This window comes from Dicentrarchus labrax, unplaced genomic scaffold (assembly GCF_905237075.1).
Source record: "Dicentrarchus labrax unplaced genomic scaffold, dlabrax2021, whole genome shotgun sequence".
Taxonomy (NCBI): Eukaryota; Metazoa; Chordata; class Actinopteri; family Moronidae; genus Dicentrarchus; species Dicentrarchus labrax.
The window spans coordinates 18,351,428-18,369,676 of record NW_026136722.1 but is presented as its reverse complement, the minus strand read 5'-3'; the positions used below and the strand labels follow the sequence as shown (position 1 = coordinate 18,369,676).

The following is an 18,249-nucleotide window of genomic DNA, read 5'->3' as shown; positions in this document are numbered from 1 at the left end:
TTAATCAGCTCCTTTTCAAGTCTAGCGGAGGTGTCTGCCCCTTTCTGGAGGGGCAAACCACCACAGGATATTAGCCCTGAGATTTAGCACCATGCTCAAGATATCTAGGGCAGACACACACATAAAGCATGCATGTGGGCCTATGCATGCACACCTGCACATGCACACACACACACACACATACATACAGACACACACACACAGTCCCTCCTCTCATCTTTCGGTGGCTCTGCTGCAATTAGGAATTCAGACGAACTCCAAAGGCTACTGAATGTCTTCAAAGGCTAATTCTGCCTAATTTCGGGGAGTCCTCTTGCTTCTACAAAACTTTTATCCATACAGTATGAGATGCTTCTGTATGCTGGAAATGAGTAAAGAGAGAATTTCCAACCTCAGAGGAACTAATTATTGTATAGCTTTTAAATGCAAAAATGACTCCTCTCTGCTGGAGAATCATTAATCAAATATGATTAAAGAATTAGGAACCAAACTGGTCTTTTCTCTTCTTCCCTCGCTCACGAGTTTATTTGACGCTGGCCTCAGCACAGACCATCTCCCAGTAGCCTCGTCATTTGTTCAACACCACATGAACACACACACACACACACACACACACACACACACACACACCCTCTGGAGTCTGTGTTAGCTCCCTGAGCTCCGAACACACACCACATTAGCTCTGATATTTTTAGGGGCCAAATCCTGTCTTCTGCTTTCATCGAGAGGACGAACAAAGTGCCAGAGAAATGGAAGGAAATTTGGAGGAAAAAGAAGAAAGAATAAAAAACATTCAAGCACATTTTTAATTAAATAAATGAAGAGGAAAAAGAAATGTCTTAATTAATGAAAGCTTTTAGCTAGCAGCTGCACCGGGGAACTGTACGCTTTTTTTTAATGCTGTTGAAAAATCGCATGCATGCCGGAATGGCAAATTTGAGTCATTTTTCAAGCAGAGAGCACGCCTCCGATCAAGCTTGTGGGCAGGAGGGGAGGGCGAGACAACTCCCTCCCTCCGTCTCGCTCTCTCTTTTATGTCCCACGGCACACTGCTGCATGCGTTTGATGGTCCTTAATCTCTAGGTTTGGTCTGTGAGCCAGGTCCCGTCCCCTCATCATCATAAAACACAAACCAAAGAGAAACTCTCTCCGTTTCAAAGAAAGACGCTCTTTTATTTATCATCACTTTTCATCTTTGATGTTACAGTAGCTGCAAAAGCTAGCTAAAAACAGACATTAACAATTCAACTTCATCCCTTCAAGTTTGGTTTGGCTGAATGGAAAAAAATAAAGATGATCCAACTCACTCTGTAGCGAGCTGAGTGATGTAGAATGAACAGAAAGCTTGGATATTTAGTTTTTATGTAAAATGCAAAGTTTACGTTTAAAAAAAAACAAAACGCAGTAATCACTCATTCTAGTTTCAGGAGGAACTCGTGTCAGATGAATATTGCATGAGGTGAGATTGCGTGGCATAACATACGTCTGTTGCACTAAATGTCTGAGCCAATTTCCACATGCCGGGCTTTTACAGTACTGCTCAGCGACACTAGGGTGTGCCAGATAGCATGACAAAAACTAAATCAATTGATGAATAAATACATAAATAAAAACCAGTGACCGCTGCAGCCTCTGGCCTTTATTTTGGAGTGTGAGTCGTGTGTGTGCTAGCTGGTGTCGTGATGTTTCACACAGGGTGCAGACAGAAACAGGCGGCGCTCTCACAGACTTACCATAGTCCCCACACTGTATGTGGCGGCAGGGCCAATCGTGTGGTGGTAGGGGTCTGCTGTTGCATAGACTCTGCCATAGCTGCACAACGGGAGGCACAAAGAACACGGTCATTGATCTATCATTGACGAGGAGAGCAGAACATTTATGCATGCTTGTTTAATGCTCAACCCCTCAAGTCAACTCTTTCAAGTCTCTAACACAATCAATTATTTCCCTCCTCGGCCTCCTGGGCTTCCTACATTATACAAGGTGGTTCAAAAAGGGGAGTTCAAAGGTTGGTGAATTATACTTGTCTTTTCATTGTCATCTTGATTAGGTGGATGGAATAGGTAATGAGCACATAGCGAGGGAGACGGAGAGAAAGAAGGATGCGGAGGGAACACAGTCGGTGCTGGAGGGCTTGGTCTCTCACCCTGTTCTTGTTTACCCAGGCTGCACACTGGGCTCACGCCCCTGTCTTTTCATTGTTGCTGGTTTGGAACTAATCCTTCCAATTTCCTTCTGAGACAGGACAAGATGTGTCTGCCTTATTTATTTATTTATTCGACTTCACATATTCCTCTATTTACTTTCCTTTTTTTTTTCAATGCTCGCTTGCAAATGAGGGTCTGCATGCAGCAGATAAGGCACACCCAGCCAAGGACTGAGGGCACCAAATCAACCAGGAATAAAAAAAAATGGAGAGAGGAAGAAATTCTCCTAAAGGAGACAACAAGACATACAGCGTTCATGCCTTTCGCGTGAGCTACATTGAGTTATATAAGATCTAAATATGGCTCGGCCCATTTAAGTCCAGCAGCACCCAAGGTCAGTGAGCAGGACGTGAAATCAGAAAGGCTGTCTCGGCTCCTTGGGGAGGAGGCCGGTGCCATGAGATGGTCAGGGGAAGTCTCCGTGGTCCTCTTATCTTCAGTGAGCACCGAACCCCACAGGCCCTCTAAGGCTAATATATCTACAAAATGACTCTCACCAGAGTGGCACTGCTGACGACCGGCAGGTCAAACCACCCTGTGCAATGTCACAGAGCCTCGACAGAGCTGATTGGAAGCCGGCAGGGTCTCTTCAATGTGACTGGCTCCTCACAAGGCCTCTTTCATACATCAGACTCACTGGTATGAACTCTGTTTAGTTACTTAAAGGGCTTTGGTAATGCAGCCAGTGAGCACTGTAGGCTTTTCAGATAATAAATGTTTCATATTTTGCAGGGGTTTCACACGCCTTCCACAATCCTGGTGACCTCTTTTTATGATTGGCTGACTGCTCCACTGTTAAGTCTGATAAGGTATTGCTGAGACAATACCGACAAACCCCTATTGATCCAATGGGCATGACCGCTTATTCAAAAGGAAACAAACAGACAAAGCAAAACAAACAACTTGGGGGCGAATTACATTAAATCTCAGGGAAAAGTATAGACAAGAGAAACAGGAATTAAATCACTCTGAGAGAGAAAAAAAAGCTGCTGTCCAATTTCTGCTCTCGCCGAGCACGGCTGCTCATAATTCGAGCTGCGGCGAGGCCTGATAAATCTTACATTATCGATATGATCTTCAGGCTCTCAGGCAGGGTGTACGTTATCACAAGTGACATGCTCAATCCTTACCAGATTAGATTCCCAAACCAGCCCACATCCCGGCTGACAACGGCTTTCAGGGGCCGAAATGAATCAGCGACGCCTCCTCAAACGGAGCACACCTGAACCGGAGTGACATCACTCAGAAGTGATAGAGTTCCTGCCGGTCCATCTCTCCCCCTCTCTGTCTCCCTACCTCCCTTCCACAGACCTGAGGCCATTCATAAATACCGCAGTGATATACCCACACTCCCATCACAAGCAGGGAGTCACGACATATATCACTGCTTTTCTCATTGAGTCCAACAAGGTTAGTCTTTTTTTGTGTTCTTTAGCTCCAAGCTAAAAAGAATACGCCGTTTGCCTAATAGATAAGATAACTGGAGAGAAAGAAAAAAACCAGAGAAACCCCAAATAACCTACATAGAATATTGAAAATATAGAAAATGCTGGTGAGGCAGTCCCTCCATCCATCACATACATTATCCATCTGCGATTCGCCAGCAGACGTGTTGCTTTTTGTTAAAGAAAAGGGTATAATTCCAAACAAAAAAACAGCCTTTGCTACCTCTACTTTGTTAGATATCGTTCTGTGATGTTTACTGGATTATTTTGCGATGAAGTGTGTTTTGCTGCATACTCGTTTTCCTTCAATCTTCCTCATCTATTTCTACTCCAGTCAGTAATTTCCTCTATTTGACAGCCTGCAGGATCAACTTGTTGCTTTAAATCGAAGTCCACATTAACAAATATAGCTTGTCGAACATAATATAGACGTGTCTCAAACTCGGCATTACATTCTGTTTATCCTGCCTGCTGCAGCAAATGCAATCTCTGCGATGGATTTCTCCATATTGTCTGGAACACGTGCAAAATAGTGACTTAAGAAAGAGACTCTTGCTCATGCTGTTCTGTTCTGTGAATTTGCATTTTGGCAGAAATCTTGACATCACATTGATTTGATGGAAATAAGAGAAACAAACAGAAAGCAAAAAAAATAAAACTAAATGATCCCGAAATTAAAGATACATTAATAAATGTATTTGATGTTGGACTTTGCCTCTAAGGCCTCTGTGGTTACATAATGATTCATATATTGATTTCTGATACTATATAATTAATAAGCTATACAGTCTGGCACTGTTGAAGCATGCAATACATTCAGTTTAGTCTCTCAATGCAGCCTTCTTTCTAAAAAGAGGAAAACTGAATGGGAGGGATTCTCACCTGTCACTGTAAGCAGCGGTGGTGGTGGGCTGGGCAAATCTGTATGCTGCATAGCCACCCTGTAAAAATAGCACAGTGTTAATCAATGATTAAGCTCATCCTGCACGGAGAAAGGTTAGATCTCAGAGACACAAGGAAACAACAATACAGATTTAAAGCTTTAAATTGCCTTAATAGTTAAATGTCACTACACAGTATTTTGATCATGTGTTCATCACCCAGCTGCAGGTTGCCTTTCAGACACCAGAGGGTGCTGTTTGATATATGGTGTATTAGGCAAGTGGTGGCAACAGGGGGATGAATAATGTTCTCAGAGGCAGCATCTTTTGGGGGGACCGAGTCATTGTCACACTAGAGGCTCATTCGAGTAGCAGCAACAGCATAACAGAGGCCACGTGAGCCAACTCCCCAAATTCAGCCCATTTTTAGATTGAGGAGGTTCTGCTGATACATTATTAAAAATCCCCTTTTTCCTTTACACGACCCCCCGGCTCACAAATGAAGTAAGAAGGCAGAAGACGGTTGGACCGTTGGGGAGTCAGGACCGCTGTATTCATTTGCCAGAGTGGGGAAGGAATTAAAGACCTCATTGTGGAGTGCTGCTATTACTCTCTTTGAAAAATGAAGCTGTTCTCCCACTGTTTTTCTATTAGCGCCAGTGGAGTGTGTGCCCATCTGCGTCCATACGGTGGATAGGTGGCTTTTAATAATGCATGTTTTCATTCATTTTTAAACTCAAGGGGAAAGACGTCCAAAGGAGAGCGGCGCAGAGAGGCGACGGTGCGATGGTCGCAGCCGCGGCTGCGCATGAAATCAGGTCAGGGGCCACAGCAATTGAATCTCACTCCCCCAGTTCCCCTCAAGGTTTTCCACAGAGACAGGAAGTCGCAGCACGTGAAGCAGATGACTTCCTGTGGGACGACCATGCCTTGGGACCGTGCTGATTACAGCAACAGCCTGAACAAACACGGACCAATAAATCACTCTCCCACATTGTCAAATCCTGCACACAACAGTGCAGCACATTTGTTATTTTGTCGTGCGGACTGTGTGTTTGTGCATTCATGTATGTGTGCACTTTCATGTGTGTTTCTACATGAAGGTGCATGCATGAATATGTATAAGCGTTTGCAATGTATGTGGTGTATATGCATTCGGTTTCCCTTTCTGCTAATGTATTAGCGGGTCATCTGTTTTCAAAAGAAAGCTTCGACACATCAACCGGCTGCTTTTGACAGCAAGCCAGTGTCCACTGAATGATTGCGGAGGACACTGAGGGCTAAGGGACAGCTTCCTCTTGGTCACTCGAGACCTTCACGCACACTCAGCCAGTCTGAAGCAGTGCAGTGGCCAGTGCCAAAACTAATGGCAGTAAAGCACCAGGGGCTGGCATGACGGGTTGAGTGATGGACCAACCTGGCCAGGTCTTGGTCAAGGGACATTGGGGTGCAGGACTTAGCTGGAGGTGGCTGAGCGAGTGTGAGAGACAAACAGCCCAGGTCTCGTCTATGGTGGTGGATGTGGCTACAATAAAAAACAGTGAAATACAGTCCTATCATGTGGGCTGGCGTGTAAGCCATATATCACTGGGGTTCAGCACTTTGGTTCCCAGACACTGGTCGTCGTCAGGGTGAAAGTGAGAGGCAACTGTCACTGCTGCTGTGCCCACTGTCATCTCGCTATCTCAGCAGACGGTAGCAGAGAAATAAAGCAGCAGAATCAAAGGGACAAATTACATCCTCCCACAAACGTTTGGACTAATGTCAAAGTGGGGCAGCGTGGTAATTTCAGCATTATCTCCACAGCGTCCATGCTTTTCTCTGTCAAGGGCGACGTGCAGCAGGGCCAGCCCCTGATGTGACCCTGCCTGCACGGACAGCTCCAGAGGGACGGCTAATCCTTTTATCTGCTGCCGCTCCTCTTATCTCCCACATGGTGATGGCTGGGAGGAACCGGCTCCACTCAGGCCTGCACAGACCCCCTGGGGCAGGCAGGGATATCCCAGCCAAACCCTCTGAGTGTACACAAACACAAAACAGGAGAGAGGAGGAAAGAGGTAGAGAGAAAGCGAGGGGTGGGGGGAAAAGCCACCTCAAAAACCCAGACAAATCTAAAGTAAGAAATGACCTAACTTGACACGGGACACTGAGCCTGGGTCTGCCTCTTTGCCAAAGTCTGAGATCATAGGAAGAGAGAAGAGAGAGAGGAGGGAGGAGCTGAGGGGGTTTTAAATTTTGTTGTTGGGTTTCTTGGCACAGCAGACAGAGGCCTAATCGACGCCGGCTTGGCAGCGAGGCTGGGAGAACGCCGGGGGCTGAGGAGATCACGTTTTTGTCTCCAGGGCTGGGCTTTTTGTCTGCTTTACTTCTGTTTCATCTAAGCAGGCAAGAGGAACAGCCAACTGTACTTACATAGATCTCTGCACCATAGAAGCCATCTTGGTACACCACCCTGTGAAATTAGAGAACAGGAAAGGAGCGTTAGTTGATTTGGTGCACATGCTGCCCCACTGAATCTCAGCCCTTGACGTTCTTCCTATTTCAACCATTTGCGGGTCTGTAGGGTCAGCTCTTAGCAGCTTTAGTGTACTGTACCACAAATAATGAATGACACATTAAAGTGAAAAGTGCAACCGTTTCACATCCCCGTCCAATTTTCTGCTCTGGTAAAATTGTTTGTCTTTCCAGTTGCTGCAGTGTTGTCAGGAGGGCTGGTGGTGGTGGGGAGAGGAGGGGCGGACAAAAGAAGGCAGCGAAGGAGCTCCGTCACATGACTTCGCTATATAAATCAACCAGCTGCCATCAGTAGCAAAGGGCCCTGGAGTGGGAGGGAGGGGAAAGGGGACGTGGGATTTCCAGTCCGGGCTTCAGCGGAGAGTCTCTCTGCAGTAAGACGGATCCTGATCTAATCACAGATAGACAGCTATACTGGGCCCTCGGTCGGTCTCCGTCAGACCTCTCCCACGGCCACACAGACCACTGCTGATAAGAGACGAGTGTGAGGCAGGGCTGCACAAAGCCAGGAGATCAGCATAGGCCCTGGTCACAGTCCAGTGAGATCTGCCCAGTAATACGCTATCTCAGCTCTCTACAGCTCTCCCTGTGGCTTTGTTAGTTCCTTCTTTGTCAACAGACAACGTACAAATACAAGGATGGGCAGAGTTAGGGCATGTACATACCTAGATACCAGCAATGATTCTACTCCCCAGGTAGAAGAACAAAGTAAATGGACTGAGACCTGATGAGCAGCATTAGCATAGGTAACTTATTGTCCACGATGTGGAACATTTCTTTGGCTGCACGGCAATCAACATGGATTACAAATAAGAAAATAGTAGAAACAGTAAGTTGGAAGATCTTGGAGTTCAATCATCAAAATGTACAAATTCCGCTAGGGTGAGGTAAGGGAGTGGTCCTATACGATTCACTTTGTAATTAATAATTTAATAATTTAACGGCACTTGGGACAAATGATTCCTGAGGGAAGCAATTCAAATGGATGGGACGGATGAATTGTTATGTGAAGGGCTACATGCCTGCAGCTTATTTGCATCTGTGGTTTCCCTGTGATAGTACTGGTCGTATTAACTAGACAGTTCCTTTGTACACTTGACATCCAAGTGTTCGTACCGTGTGACCGTGTTAAAGAGAAGAAGCTTTCCACCAGATTGTACACCATTTCAAGATTCTCACAAACTTTAGTTTAATATTCATTTCAATATTGACAACGCTTGGTCTAACCCTACAGTATATAGTAACTTGTTTTCAACAAAACTAGAAATGCAAATACAGTATGTACATCCAGCATGTGCATGCACACAGGTAATTGGAGCAGAAAAGTCTCGTATACAGTCACACACACTCATACAGCATGAACACAACTAAAGGTCTGGTACTGTCTGATGCACTCATTGTTGTTTTCTAGATTCAAGTTAGAGATTCAATACTCACGCTCCATAAGCTGGGATTGGTGGCGGCGGTGGAGCTGTGCGGAATGTGTTATACACAGCCCGCCCCCGGCCTCGCAAGTGGGCACCCCTATAGGCCACTGTAGCGCCTGTGGCAGGGTAGGGAAACCCTGTTACTATGGAAAGACACACACAAGAGAAGAGAAAATGACTTTCAGAGAACATCCTCGACTTGGCATTGCTTACCTTATGACAGAATACATTAGAGAGAGACGTGTGGCACTGCTTTCCCTATGACAGAATGCATTATGGGGAAGACAAGGAAACAATAGATTTAATCTTTTCTAGGTGCGCCTCATCGAGCACTCTCCCCTTTCCCAGCTCGCTGCTTTGTGCCGTACTCAGCAAGGATCCACATTTGCTGTACGCATCCTTTCCTGATGCCTGGCGAGGGGCAGCCTTGAAGCATAGGCAGGTAATGGATGCAATACCACTAGTTTCGCACCACAGCTTTTGCATAGTTTAGACACAATGGTCTAGCAGCGAGGAGAACAGTGGGAGGGTGGACAGGGGAGAGGTAGAGGGCGTTTCTAGGTGTTGGGTAGAGTCAAATGGGAGGCGAACCTTGTTCAACAACCTGACTAGATGTTCAGAACTTTCCCCAAGGGGAAATGGAGCAGATGGGCTGGACAGCCAAGGCCCAAACCTCAGCGTGACCCCCATCTCGAAACCCATCTGGGACCATCTTTAGCCAATCACACAGCTACGTACTGTGTGTCCTCTGCTGACGGCTACCAGTGAATCAGAAAGGCAGACTTGTGGTGAAAGGCGTCAGGGTGGGTAGCAAGGGTTGGAGTGATGGTGCGACAAAATGTCTGCGGTCATAGATTAGAGGACAGGCGATGTGATCCTCAGCCTTCTATTTAACCTTCAATCAGTCCAGTGGCTGTCTGATTACAAGCTGTGGAGGTGCATACAAACACACCGATCTCTAGACATGATTAAGTTGGCCTCCTCTATTTCAGCAATCGAAATTCCTTTACATCCCCCTGTTCCTCACCTTCTCTCCCTCCCCCAATGCCTAGTCCATCACAACACAGTCATCCCCATTATTCTTCATCCCCAGCAACGCCCCCTCATCACCCTCCCCTCACCTTATTCTTTTTTATTCATTCCCATGACATGTTTTGGGTGAATTCATCACAGACCACTTCAGTTTCTCCAATCAGAGATCACTCTGTGATGAGGAGCTGTGAGGCTCCTGTCTGGTCTTGTTTGGGGCGGGGGTTGGCTGCTCAGTTGGGGTGAATAACACGGGTTAATAACATGTATCCGATGTGTTTCAGATGAACCCGCTGCCACAAAGGAGACAGCAGGCAGTCCCTCGCTTTCGCAGATAAACTAGAATGCAATGAAGATCCATGGTAGCTTCTATATAATGGGCGGCGTATATGTTTCTGCCTGGGGAGCGACGGCTCGGCGTTACTGTGCCGTGTGCAGCGTTAACCCTGCAGGTGGACGAGGCCAGTGAGCACCCTAATGAACGATGCACACCCTAGCCCCGCTGCTTCAATAAAGCTGACAGGGAGACAGATTAGTGGTGCTTTTAAAAACACAGAGAGCCAGGTTTAATGTCTTCTGCCATTAACATCACGCTCCATTAGTGGGTCCGCACACATATTCAAACTCTGCGTGTCATTTGGCCAGGTAACGCCCACATAGCCCCCCTCCACACACCCACAAAGGTGCATGGCACTTTGTTTGCTGCCAACGTACCAATAGACTGCCCGGACTCACAGGGTGCCCCCTTTCCCCCAAGTGATTTATAATGCTGACCTTGACATTTAAATTAGTCTCTTTTTTTGGAGCAGTGGACATCTGAGCGCAGTTGCTAAAGGGCAAAAACAATCCTCTTTGATAGTTTCAGAGGTGTGTTTTTTTCCCCCTCCTCTTAACAAATCGCTACTATTTCTGGGCCCCAGAGAGTCCAATTGCCTCTTTCTTTCTTTTTTGGAAATTTGTATGCAATATGCATGCAGTGATGTATGTGAATGTAAACTTATAATGAGTTGGCGATAGGCTACACTGCTTCAATAATAACCCATAAATCAAAGGCACTGTCACACCTTGGTAAGCCCGTGAAAAGCAACAACAGCCACGGTGTATGAGAGCACAAACCTGGTCTAGCCACCAAAGTCAAACACCTTTTCCGGGAGGGGGGCTGGAGAAAATATGAGTTATGCGCTGGAGGGCGGCGGGGTCACGCTGCACCTCATATGTCATATGTGTCAACTTGAGAGAAGCTCAATACCTGCAGAGCCAGTTGGACCTGCGGTAATCCAGCTCTGTGCCAATGATGGGGTCATAACCGGCTCCCATAAAGAAAGATCTGATTTTCCACAAGGTTGATCTCTCTAATACTTCCTGCTCAAATACATCGGGCAATGAGCACTTAATCCACGCACTGGGGACCAAAAACAGCTTAATCTAATCAAGAGTCTGGAGCTTAATTATCCCCCTAACGTACACTCCAACAATGAAAGGATCTGTCTACATATATTAAGATGGCAATTAGCCTTTCGTTTCTGTCATTTACACAGCTGGTAGCTTTTCACAAGTCCTCAAGAAAACTCCACCTTAGTGGCAGAAAATATGAACTGGTGAATGAAAAGCTACTCATCTGCTGTCTCCTTAGGAATTAGCTGCTGAGGAGAGTCTCTCTCTCTCTCTTAGCCTGAGGGGACTGGCCTTATGAGGGGATTTCTAAGTGGCAGCTGTCCATGGTGCTGAAAACATCCAACACGAGGAATCATTCAGAAAAGTTTGCCAATTATTGTAAAATGAGTTAACAGGGCAGTATGTACTGCACACAGATCTGCCTCTGAATGTTTTTCTTATTTATTTAACTGCATTTCATGTTTTTACAAAATATGAATCTCTGCAACAATCTTATTTTATATAGTAAATGAGAAAATAAGAAAAGTATTAATTTGAAATAATTACACTGATCCATATTTTATCCTATTCATGCACCAATACATGTGCAGATTATCATGTTCTTTACATATGTAGATAACCACACTAACTAACTAATGCATGTCAAAAACAACATATAAACGCAATTTAAAACTTTATGATCCAGAAGTCTACACATAAGACCTGTAATTGCTCATATTTGCACTAGCTTTTTCCACACACCCACTTCCTGGATATATAATTAAAATATGAATTAAAATATGCAGACGTGTCTCTAAGCTAATACAATGGACCAGGACAAAGACAGTCAGATGTTTGCTGTTATATGGACAGACCTATATAGATGAGGCAGTGGAGGACAGATTCTGGGGTTTGCTCCACAAAAGTTTTCATGTAAACCAGATCAGCGCACAGTAAAAGAGGACAAAGGTGAGCACAGACACTGGATGCCTACCAGCTGCCACACACCATGATTTGTGCCACTGCCATGTTTTATTGCCAATCCCTCCATTTGACTGGGAACCCAATCACCTTGCTCCTCTTTCCTGGACCCCGACCCCCTCCTCCCTCCAGCAGGGCTCTGGGGGAGGTTTGGGTGTTAGGTGGCAACAGAGGACATGGACTTGGGGTTGGCGCCGCCTGCCTGTACCCTACCAACTACCCCCCACCCCCCCTCCTCCATCAGTAGGAGGAGCCAATCTACCCTGGAAGAGGTTAAGAGCGGGGAGCCGGCATGAGGCTCTCATCCGTCATTCTCCTGAATGGGTTTTGAGGACAATAAACCTGTAGCGCCAGGACGAATGGAGACGAAGTGTGCTGTCACCGGGCCAGGATTTATGGCTCCCAATTTCACTGATCTCCCGCACAGAAATGAGGACTGATAAACAGTGATTAATCGCCTTTATATCCCATTTTACTCCCACCAAAAGTATATTAACTGTAGCCATAATGATTTTGGAATACATCCTGAATCTCACGAACCTGATTCTTGTTTTTTTTTTTTTTTTTAGAAAGGGAAGGAACATCATAGTCAAAGGTCCGTGATTTTTTTCCCCGTTTTTTTTTTTTTTTTTTAGCTAAAACGGCCTTTTGCTGCTCATCAGTGTGGCTTTGTTTCAAAAATGTATCTCTTATTTATGTTTCCCATCTTCCCAGCTGGCAAGCATATGTTGTCGTTTAGGCTTGGCAAACTCCAGTGCCATGTCAAGACGACTTGAAAAATTAGCAGCCAATAAATCACCCAACCCCTCCTGCTTCCCCTGCCTGGAGTGGTGGACCACACTCCCTCTGATTTATGAGATGATTTGGGAAGTGTGTGTGTGCGTAAGTGTGTGTGAGCGTAAAATGGAGAAAGTGCGCATGAAAGAGGGGACATGTATTAGTGTCTGTGTTCTACATAGGTTATCTATTTCTGTATGCTGGAATGTGTTGGTCTGAGTGTAAAAAAAACAGGGCAGAGGATAGTGTTGTGTGTGTGTATATGGGTCAGTGACCTGCTTGTTAATATAAGGTTAGACTTACTTAATGTCCAGATTTTTATTTTAGAGGAAATTCCAGCTGACCATGGCGTAATGTCTATGTTTGAGCATGTGCATGCACCGACAGAGGGGTGTGTGTACGTTTGTGTGTGTGTATAATTATCAGGGGAAGATGTCGAAATCAAGGGAGCGTTGGGGGGAGGAGGAGGAGGTGTGTGGGAGGCAGGGGAGGAGGCATGGAGAGGGTGAGGGGTTGGGGATGAAATAAAAATGATAGATGACTGCTTTCTGTCATGGACAGTTATTTAGAGGTTCGCCGTAAAGCTGTCCGGGGAATGAACAGATTTTAGTCTAATGAGCAGAAAGGAAAGCCGTTAAAGTGGCGCGATGTGCTCAGCACTTCTTCCAAATGAAATAGTACCATTTCCCCCTCATTAAAATGCAAAGGGTTCATATAACATACAGCAATAAAGCTGGCATGTCGAGGCAGAGAGAGATAGGGAAAACCCCACTGAGCTCATCTCATTCCTCCATTACTGAGACCAGAAGGAATAGCGGCCTTCGACAGGGTAGGTGCCAACAATATCGCTCACTCAATCTCCCTTATTCGGTTAGCTCTGTAAAAGTCAATCTGGCGCACTTGGCAAATCCATCCACAGCAGCAGCCTCCACAATCTGATAACAGTTGCAGGGGCGCTTGCTCTTGAAATCATTTTTTTCAGCTTTACAGTTGCACACCGCGCAAACAATGGCTCAGGCTCCCTCAGCCACTCAGAGAGGCTTGGATCATCCACTGCTTATCTGGGCCGCTCTCAGATTCACTTTGATTTGAGGGGAATTTCATGTTCAGTAGGTTCAGGATGAGCCCGATTGTAGAAATTCCAGGGTCAGATTGGGATTGGCTGCGGCTGATAGTGGCCTCAGGTACGGAGCAGAACATGTGGTGGAAGGCAGAGAGAGAAAACACTCATGATTCTGCAGAAGCTGGTCTCTTACCGGCATACAGTTCTGGACCGTAGACAGCTCCTACCACTGGATTCAGCTTCCAGCCTGGTGAACAGAAAGAAAACTCCACTGACAAAGAGAACTTTATGTAAATGCTAATGTTTTTAGGTTTTAGGATATTTTATGGCACTTACCATTCGTGTACGGGTTGGCCACTTTTTTGTTTGTCATCACTCGTGCTGTTGCATTATTCACCTGTTCAAAGCAACAAAAGACACGGGCCAGTTATCACTGACCTTCACATCCTTCACATTTACTTTTCAGATATCTAGGATGGGCCAAAAGCAAGCAGCAAACCAAGACCAATGAAGGCAAATTCATAAAACAATAGATAAATAAATAAATGATTATGTAAATGTTTGTAGCACTTTGGTGTGATTGAGTTTGGGTTCACCCTTTCATGAATTTATTCATCGTTTCAATTCTCTTACACATTATTAAATTACTGGAAAGAGGGGGAAAGCATGCACCAATTACCCACAGGTATGAATAAAAAAAAAGAACGTCCTCCAAATTCAGTAATTGGTAGGGTAAACAAATGGATTCCAAAAGAAAAACACAGACAGCGCTTTGATTTTCTTCTATTGACCTGATGAGAATGACTGAGTGGGGACTCGGCTCGTCGTAAACAAGAGCAGAATTAGAGCAGGCAACACTAAACGATGGTGACAGGGGAATGCAGGCCTTCTCAAATATGACAGGAACCCAGGGGATGATGGCATGCATTCATTCTGCATTGTCAGGTAATGATGGACAACTGGCGTGTCCAGGTTGACATGTATGGATCCCGCATTCTACTGAGAACAAGTTATACGCACCATTATGCATGCATGCATCCAGGCACACATACATTCAGGGATGCAGATCCACACACACACATAGCAGCCACATGCTAATGCATGGGTTTATAGGTACGTTTAGGAGGCAGCAGGCAGGAAGTAGAAAAAGATAGGGAAAAAAGGAAAGCACCTCTATTTTGCGTCCCTCTACGATTGTACCGTTTAGTTTCTCCCGTGCACGATCGGCATCTGTGCTTGTTTCAAAAGTTACAAACCCAAAGCCCTGAGAGCGCCACGTTAGCCACCGGTAGAGAAAAGGGAGAGGGAAAGAAATGGACACACACACACACACACCCGCACACATTCACACACACAAAAAGAAAGGGGAAGGGAGGAGAGAAGGGAAAGAGAGGTGAGAAGACAGGAGTAGGTGAGCAGCAGCGGCGGCAGAGTCGAGTTGTAAGCAGCCAGATTAATTAGAGGCAGTTAGTGAGGCGTCAGGAAACAGCAAACAGAGAGATCCGAGGAGGAGAGGATAACGGTGACATGACCTCACACAACAACACCAACAAACCTGCCGGCTTTACCCAATTAAACAGCACAGCACCAGTGCCATGGGTGAATGTCAGGAAGCAGTGGATGCAAAACACTGTGTTAGCTGCCATAATAGTCGTATAATTATCTACACAACTTCAGCAGCGCGGCCGCTCAAACGGCCCCGTCTCCCTTTTGAAGACGTGGGCAACAGGAGAAGGAGTGTGAATTCTCCGAAGAGAGATGTTAACTTGATCTCTGACTGTTTCTAATTCACTGCTCTAATAAGTAGGACATTTTTATGGAGGCAAAATTACACCGGCCCATTGATGCGAAAAAGTGAATGGTGTCACCGCAAATACCATCCTCTGTGATAGAGAAGCGAGGATATTGACTTTAAACCCTGACCAAAATATACCCAACCTCTCATTTCCATCCCCCTCCCCCCCAACTCTCTGTCTTCCTCGCTCCCCTGGGGGGTTTGTCACTTCCTTGAGTTATGTGGACTGGGATACTGGACCTGAGCTCTATAGCAGAAGCATTAAGATATGCTGGCCAAACAAGTCCCATTCCTTTGGTTTCTATATATACTTATAGAGGTATGGGCAGGAGAAGAGGGAGCATGGCCGACGCTGCCTGATAATTGCTTGAGGATGTAATACATGTGAGAGATGGCGAGCAGTGTGATCTCGTATGCATACACAGGATCTCCGGGCTGCTATTCCTAGCATAAATAACACGGGACCTGTCCTTGGGGAAAGAGAGATAAAGAAATAAATTCAAAAAAAGGAATTGAGGGCAAAATTAATCCTTTGGACATTCACCCGATTGTGGTTACCCCCTCTATCTTTTTTTTTTTTTATCATGCACAAATAATTAGCTTACAAGAGGGGAGAGTGGAGCCACCATTTTTCAAAGGAGACAAACATATTGAATGCAAATTGCCAAAGCTTCATAGGAAATAGATTGTTTATTAATGGCCTGGTAGGTTCATTATGTAGCACACAGGGTGCAGGAGAGAGAGAGAGAGAGAGAGGCATCATGGGTAATGGCTTTGTAGGGCACAAACAATAAATGCTTGTTACGGCGGAGGAGGCAGGTTTATCCGGTGCTCAATCTTGTCTGGCAGAGGGGGCTGAGTGCAGCAGCGTCGCCTGGTTGCAGGGCTCCCTGCATGCCTGTATACGAGCCCAAACTACTCCCAGGTATGAATGGGAATCAATAGTATTCATGCCTCAACACCCAGCCAGGGATCCTGTCTCCTTTATGAATGGAAAGCTGTGGAGCTTAGTACACTCTATTAAATGAACAGCTGGATGAGTAGCACTCGGCTGTTCACACCACCGCAAGCTTCACCTGTCCATGGTAGGTGGTTAGGAGACTAATACTGCAGTACCGCAGCAGCGCTGTGCCTATTTTTCTGGTGGCTTGTAGGTATTTGTGGTTTAAAATTATTCCATACATGCTCAAATCTTTGCAAGAAAGCATCGTTAAAACAAGATTTTAAAAGATATTTCAGATATTTGGGATTTTCTCTACAATTAAGAAGGACAGGGTTGTCTATGTTCTGTATTTTTCTTAAAAGACCAGTGTGTAGGTTTTAGTGACATCTAGCAGTGAAGCTGAAGACTGCAACCAAATGATTACCGCTCCCCTTCCAAGTGTGTAGGAGAAACTACATACTACATCCTATCTAGAGCCGGTGTTTGGTTTGTCTGTTCTAAGCTTCTGTAGAAACTACGGCTGTGTACTGGAAAGGATCTGGTCACATGAAACGTATCAGTACTAGTATTAGTAGTAGTTTTTTTGTATTTTAAAAACGTATAATTCTTTATTTTCTGTATTTCTCATTCCCTGTAACATCCTAGTTTATGTTAATAATGCTGAAACTGTTTTTGAGAATATCACATCATAGAAACGCGGACTCTGTAGAAGAGGACCCGCTCCCTCTGCAGATAAAAACAGCTCAGTCTAACATAATGAAAACTAAATTATTCTTATGTTCCGGTGATTATGCACTAATGAAAACATACCTATGAATATTATATTACATTTCTGCAAATAGAGCTTCATAAATGTTACACACTGGTCCTTTAGTGTCCACAAATCCCATAAAAAAAACAAAACTCAGGTATGTTTTTCCTGTATGACATTGCGCTCCATTGTCCAAAAACATATTGAATCAGTAAGCCACCACAGTTTATTTTTATTTATTTTTGACTCACTATCCTGCTGCTAGAAATACTAGCTGGAGCACCAAATGTGGATTCATGCGCAGCTGAAAATAGTCCCCAACAACAGAACTTTAGTTCTTTGTTTGTAGCTGTTTAAGCAACACTGACCAAAAACTACAGTTAGCAGCTGTTATAGGAAATTACAGAGCCTTTTCAAAAAACAAACCTGTGTGTAAGTAACTCAATTTTAATAGATTTACATCTCCAGTAGGAAGCAATGGGCTGAGAGCTGAGTGGGGAAGTCAGAAAGTGCTGACATACGGACAAATACATGGTTGGTTTTGGTATTTTCACAGGATTTATCGACGGTAGGAAAAATGTTAGAAGAACACCAGGCTTATCCTTTCACTGGCTCCTTTAAAATCACAAATTAAATTATCTTAGATGTGGGTAAAATATTCCATATAGCAAACGGATGATTTCCTGTTTGTCCAAAGCTTAAAATGTGAGGTATTTTCCAAAACCTCACAGAGAACTTTATTCTTATCTATATTTAAAAACAAAATGATAAAACCTGAATAATGTAGGACCAACACCCAGGCTTCAAAGAGGACCCGGTCCCTAAACAAGCAGTTTCAGTTCCATGAGTTTGAGGGTCTACAGCCTGCTGGTGGATTAAGTGAATTGTGAAACAGCTCAATAATGAATTGATTGACAGGGCTAATGATTCACAACTTGGGTTAGAGCTGCAACAACAAAAACAATAGGGAGGGAGGGAGAAAGAGAGGCATGGTGGATGCAGCTCTCCAGGACCAGGCTTAGGGACCACTACTCTCAGCCAATGTACACACTACACTAATGC

The 18,249-nt window shown here is 44.9% G+C and overlaps 1 protein-coding gene across 14 annotated transcripts in view; it reads right to left on the bottom strand.

Moving 5' to 3' along the window:
• LOC127356659 (RNA binding protein fox-1 homolog 3-like) overlaps positions 1 to 18,249 on the bottom strand; it is a 468,674-nt gene that overhangs the window by 12,856 nt on the left and 437,569 nt on the right. For 12 of the 14 annotated variants that reach the window (XM_051388630.1, XM_051388628.1, XM_051388625.1 and 9 more), the window contains 7 exons: positions 14,870 to 14,962; positions 14,035 to 14,095; positions 13,892 to 13,945; positions 8,485 to 8,617; positions 6,946 to 6,985; positions 4,535 to 4,593; positions 1,734 to 1,812 (listed from right to left, as the gene is read on the bottom strand). In XM_051388630.1, coding sequence (XP_051244590.1) covers positions 1,734 to 1,812; positions 4,535 to 4,593; positions 6,946 to 6,985; positions 8,485 to 8,617; positions 13,892 to 13,945; positions 14,035 to 14,095; positions 14,870 to 14,962 — 519 coding nt within the window. The remainder of the gene's footprint in view (positions 1 to 1,733; positions 1,813 to 4,534; positions 4,594 to 6,945; positions 6,986 to 8,484; positions 8,618 to 13,891; positions 13,946 to 14,034; positions 14,096 to 14,869; positions 14,963 to 18,249) is intronic. The other 2 variants (XM_051388632.1, XM_051388636.1) reach the window with 2 other exon arrangements.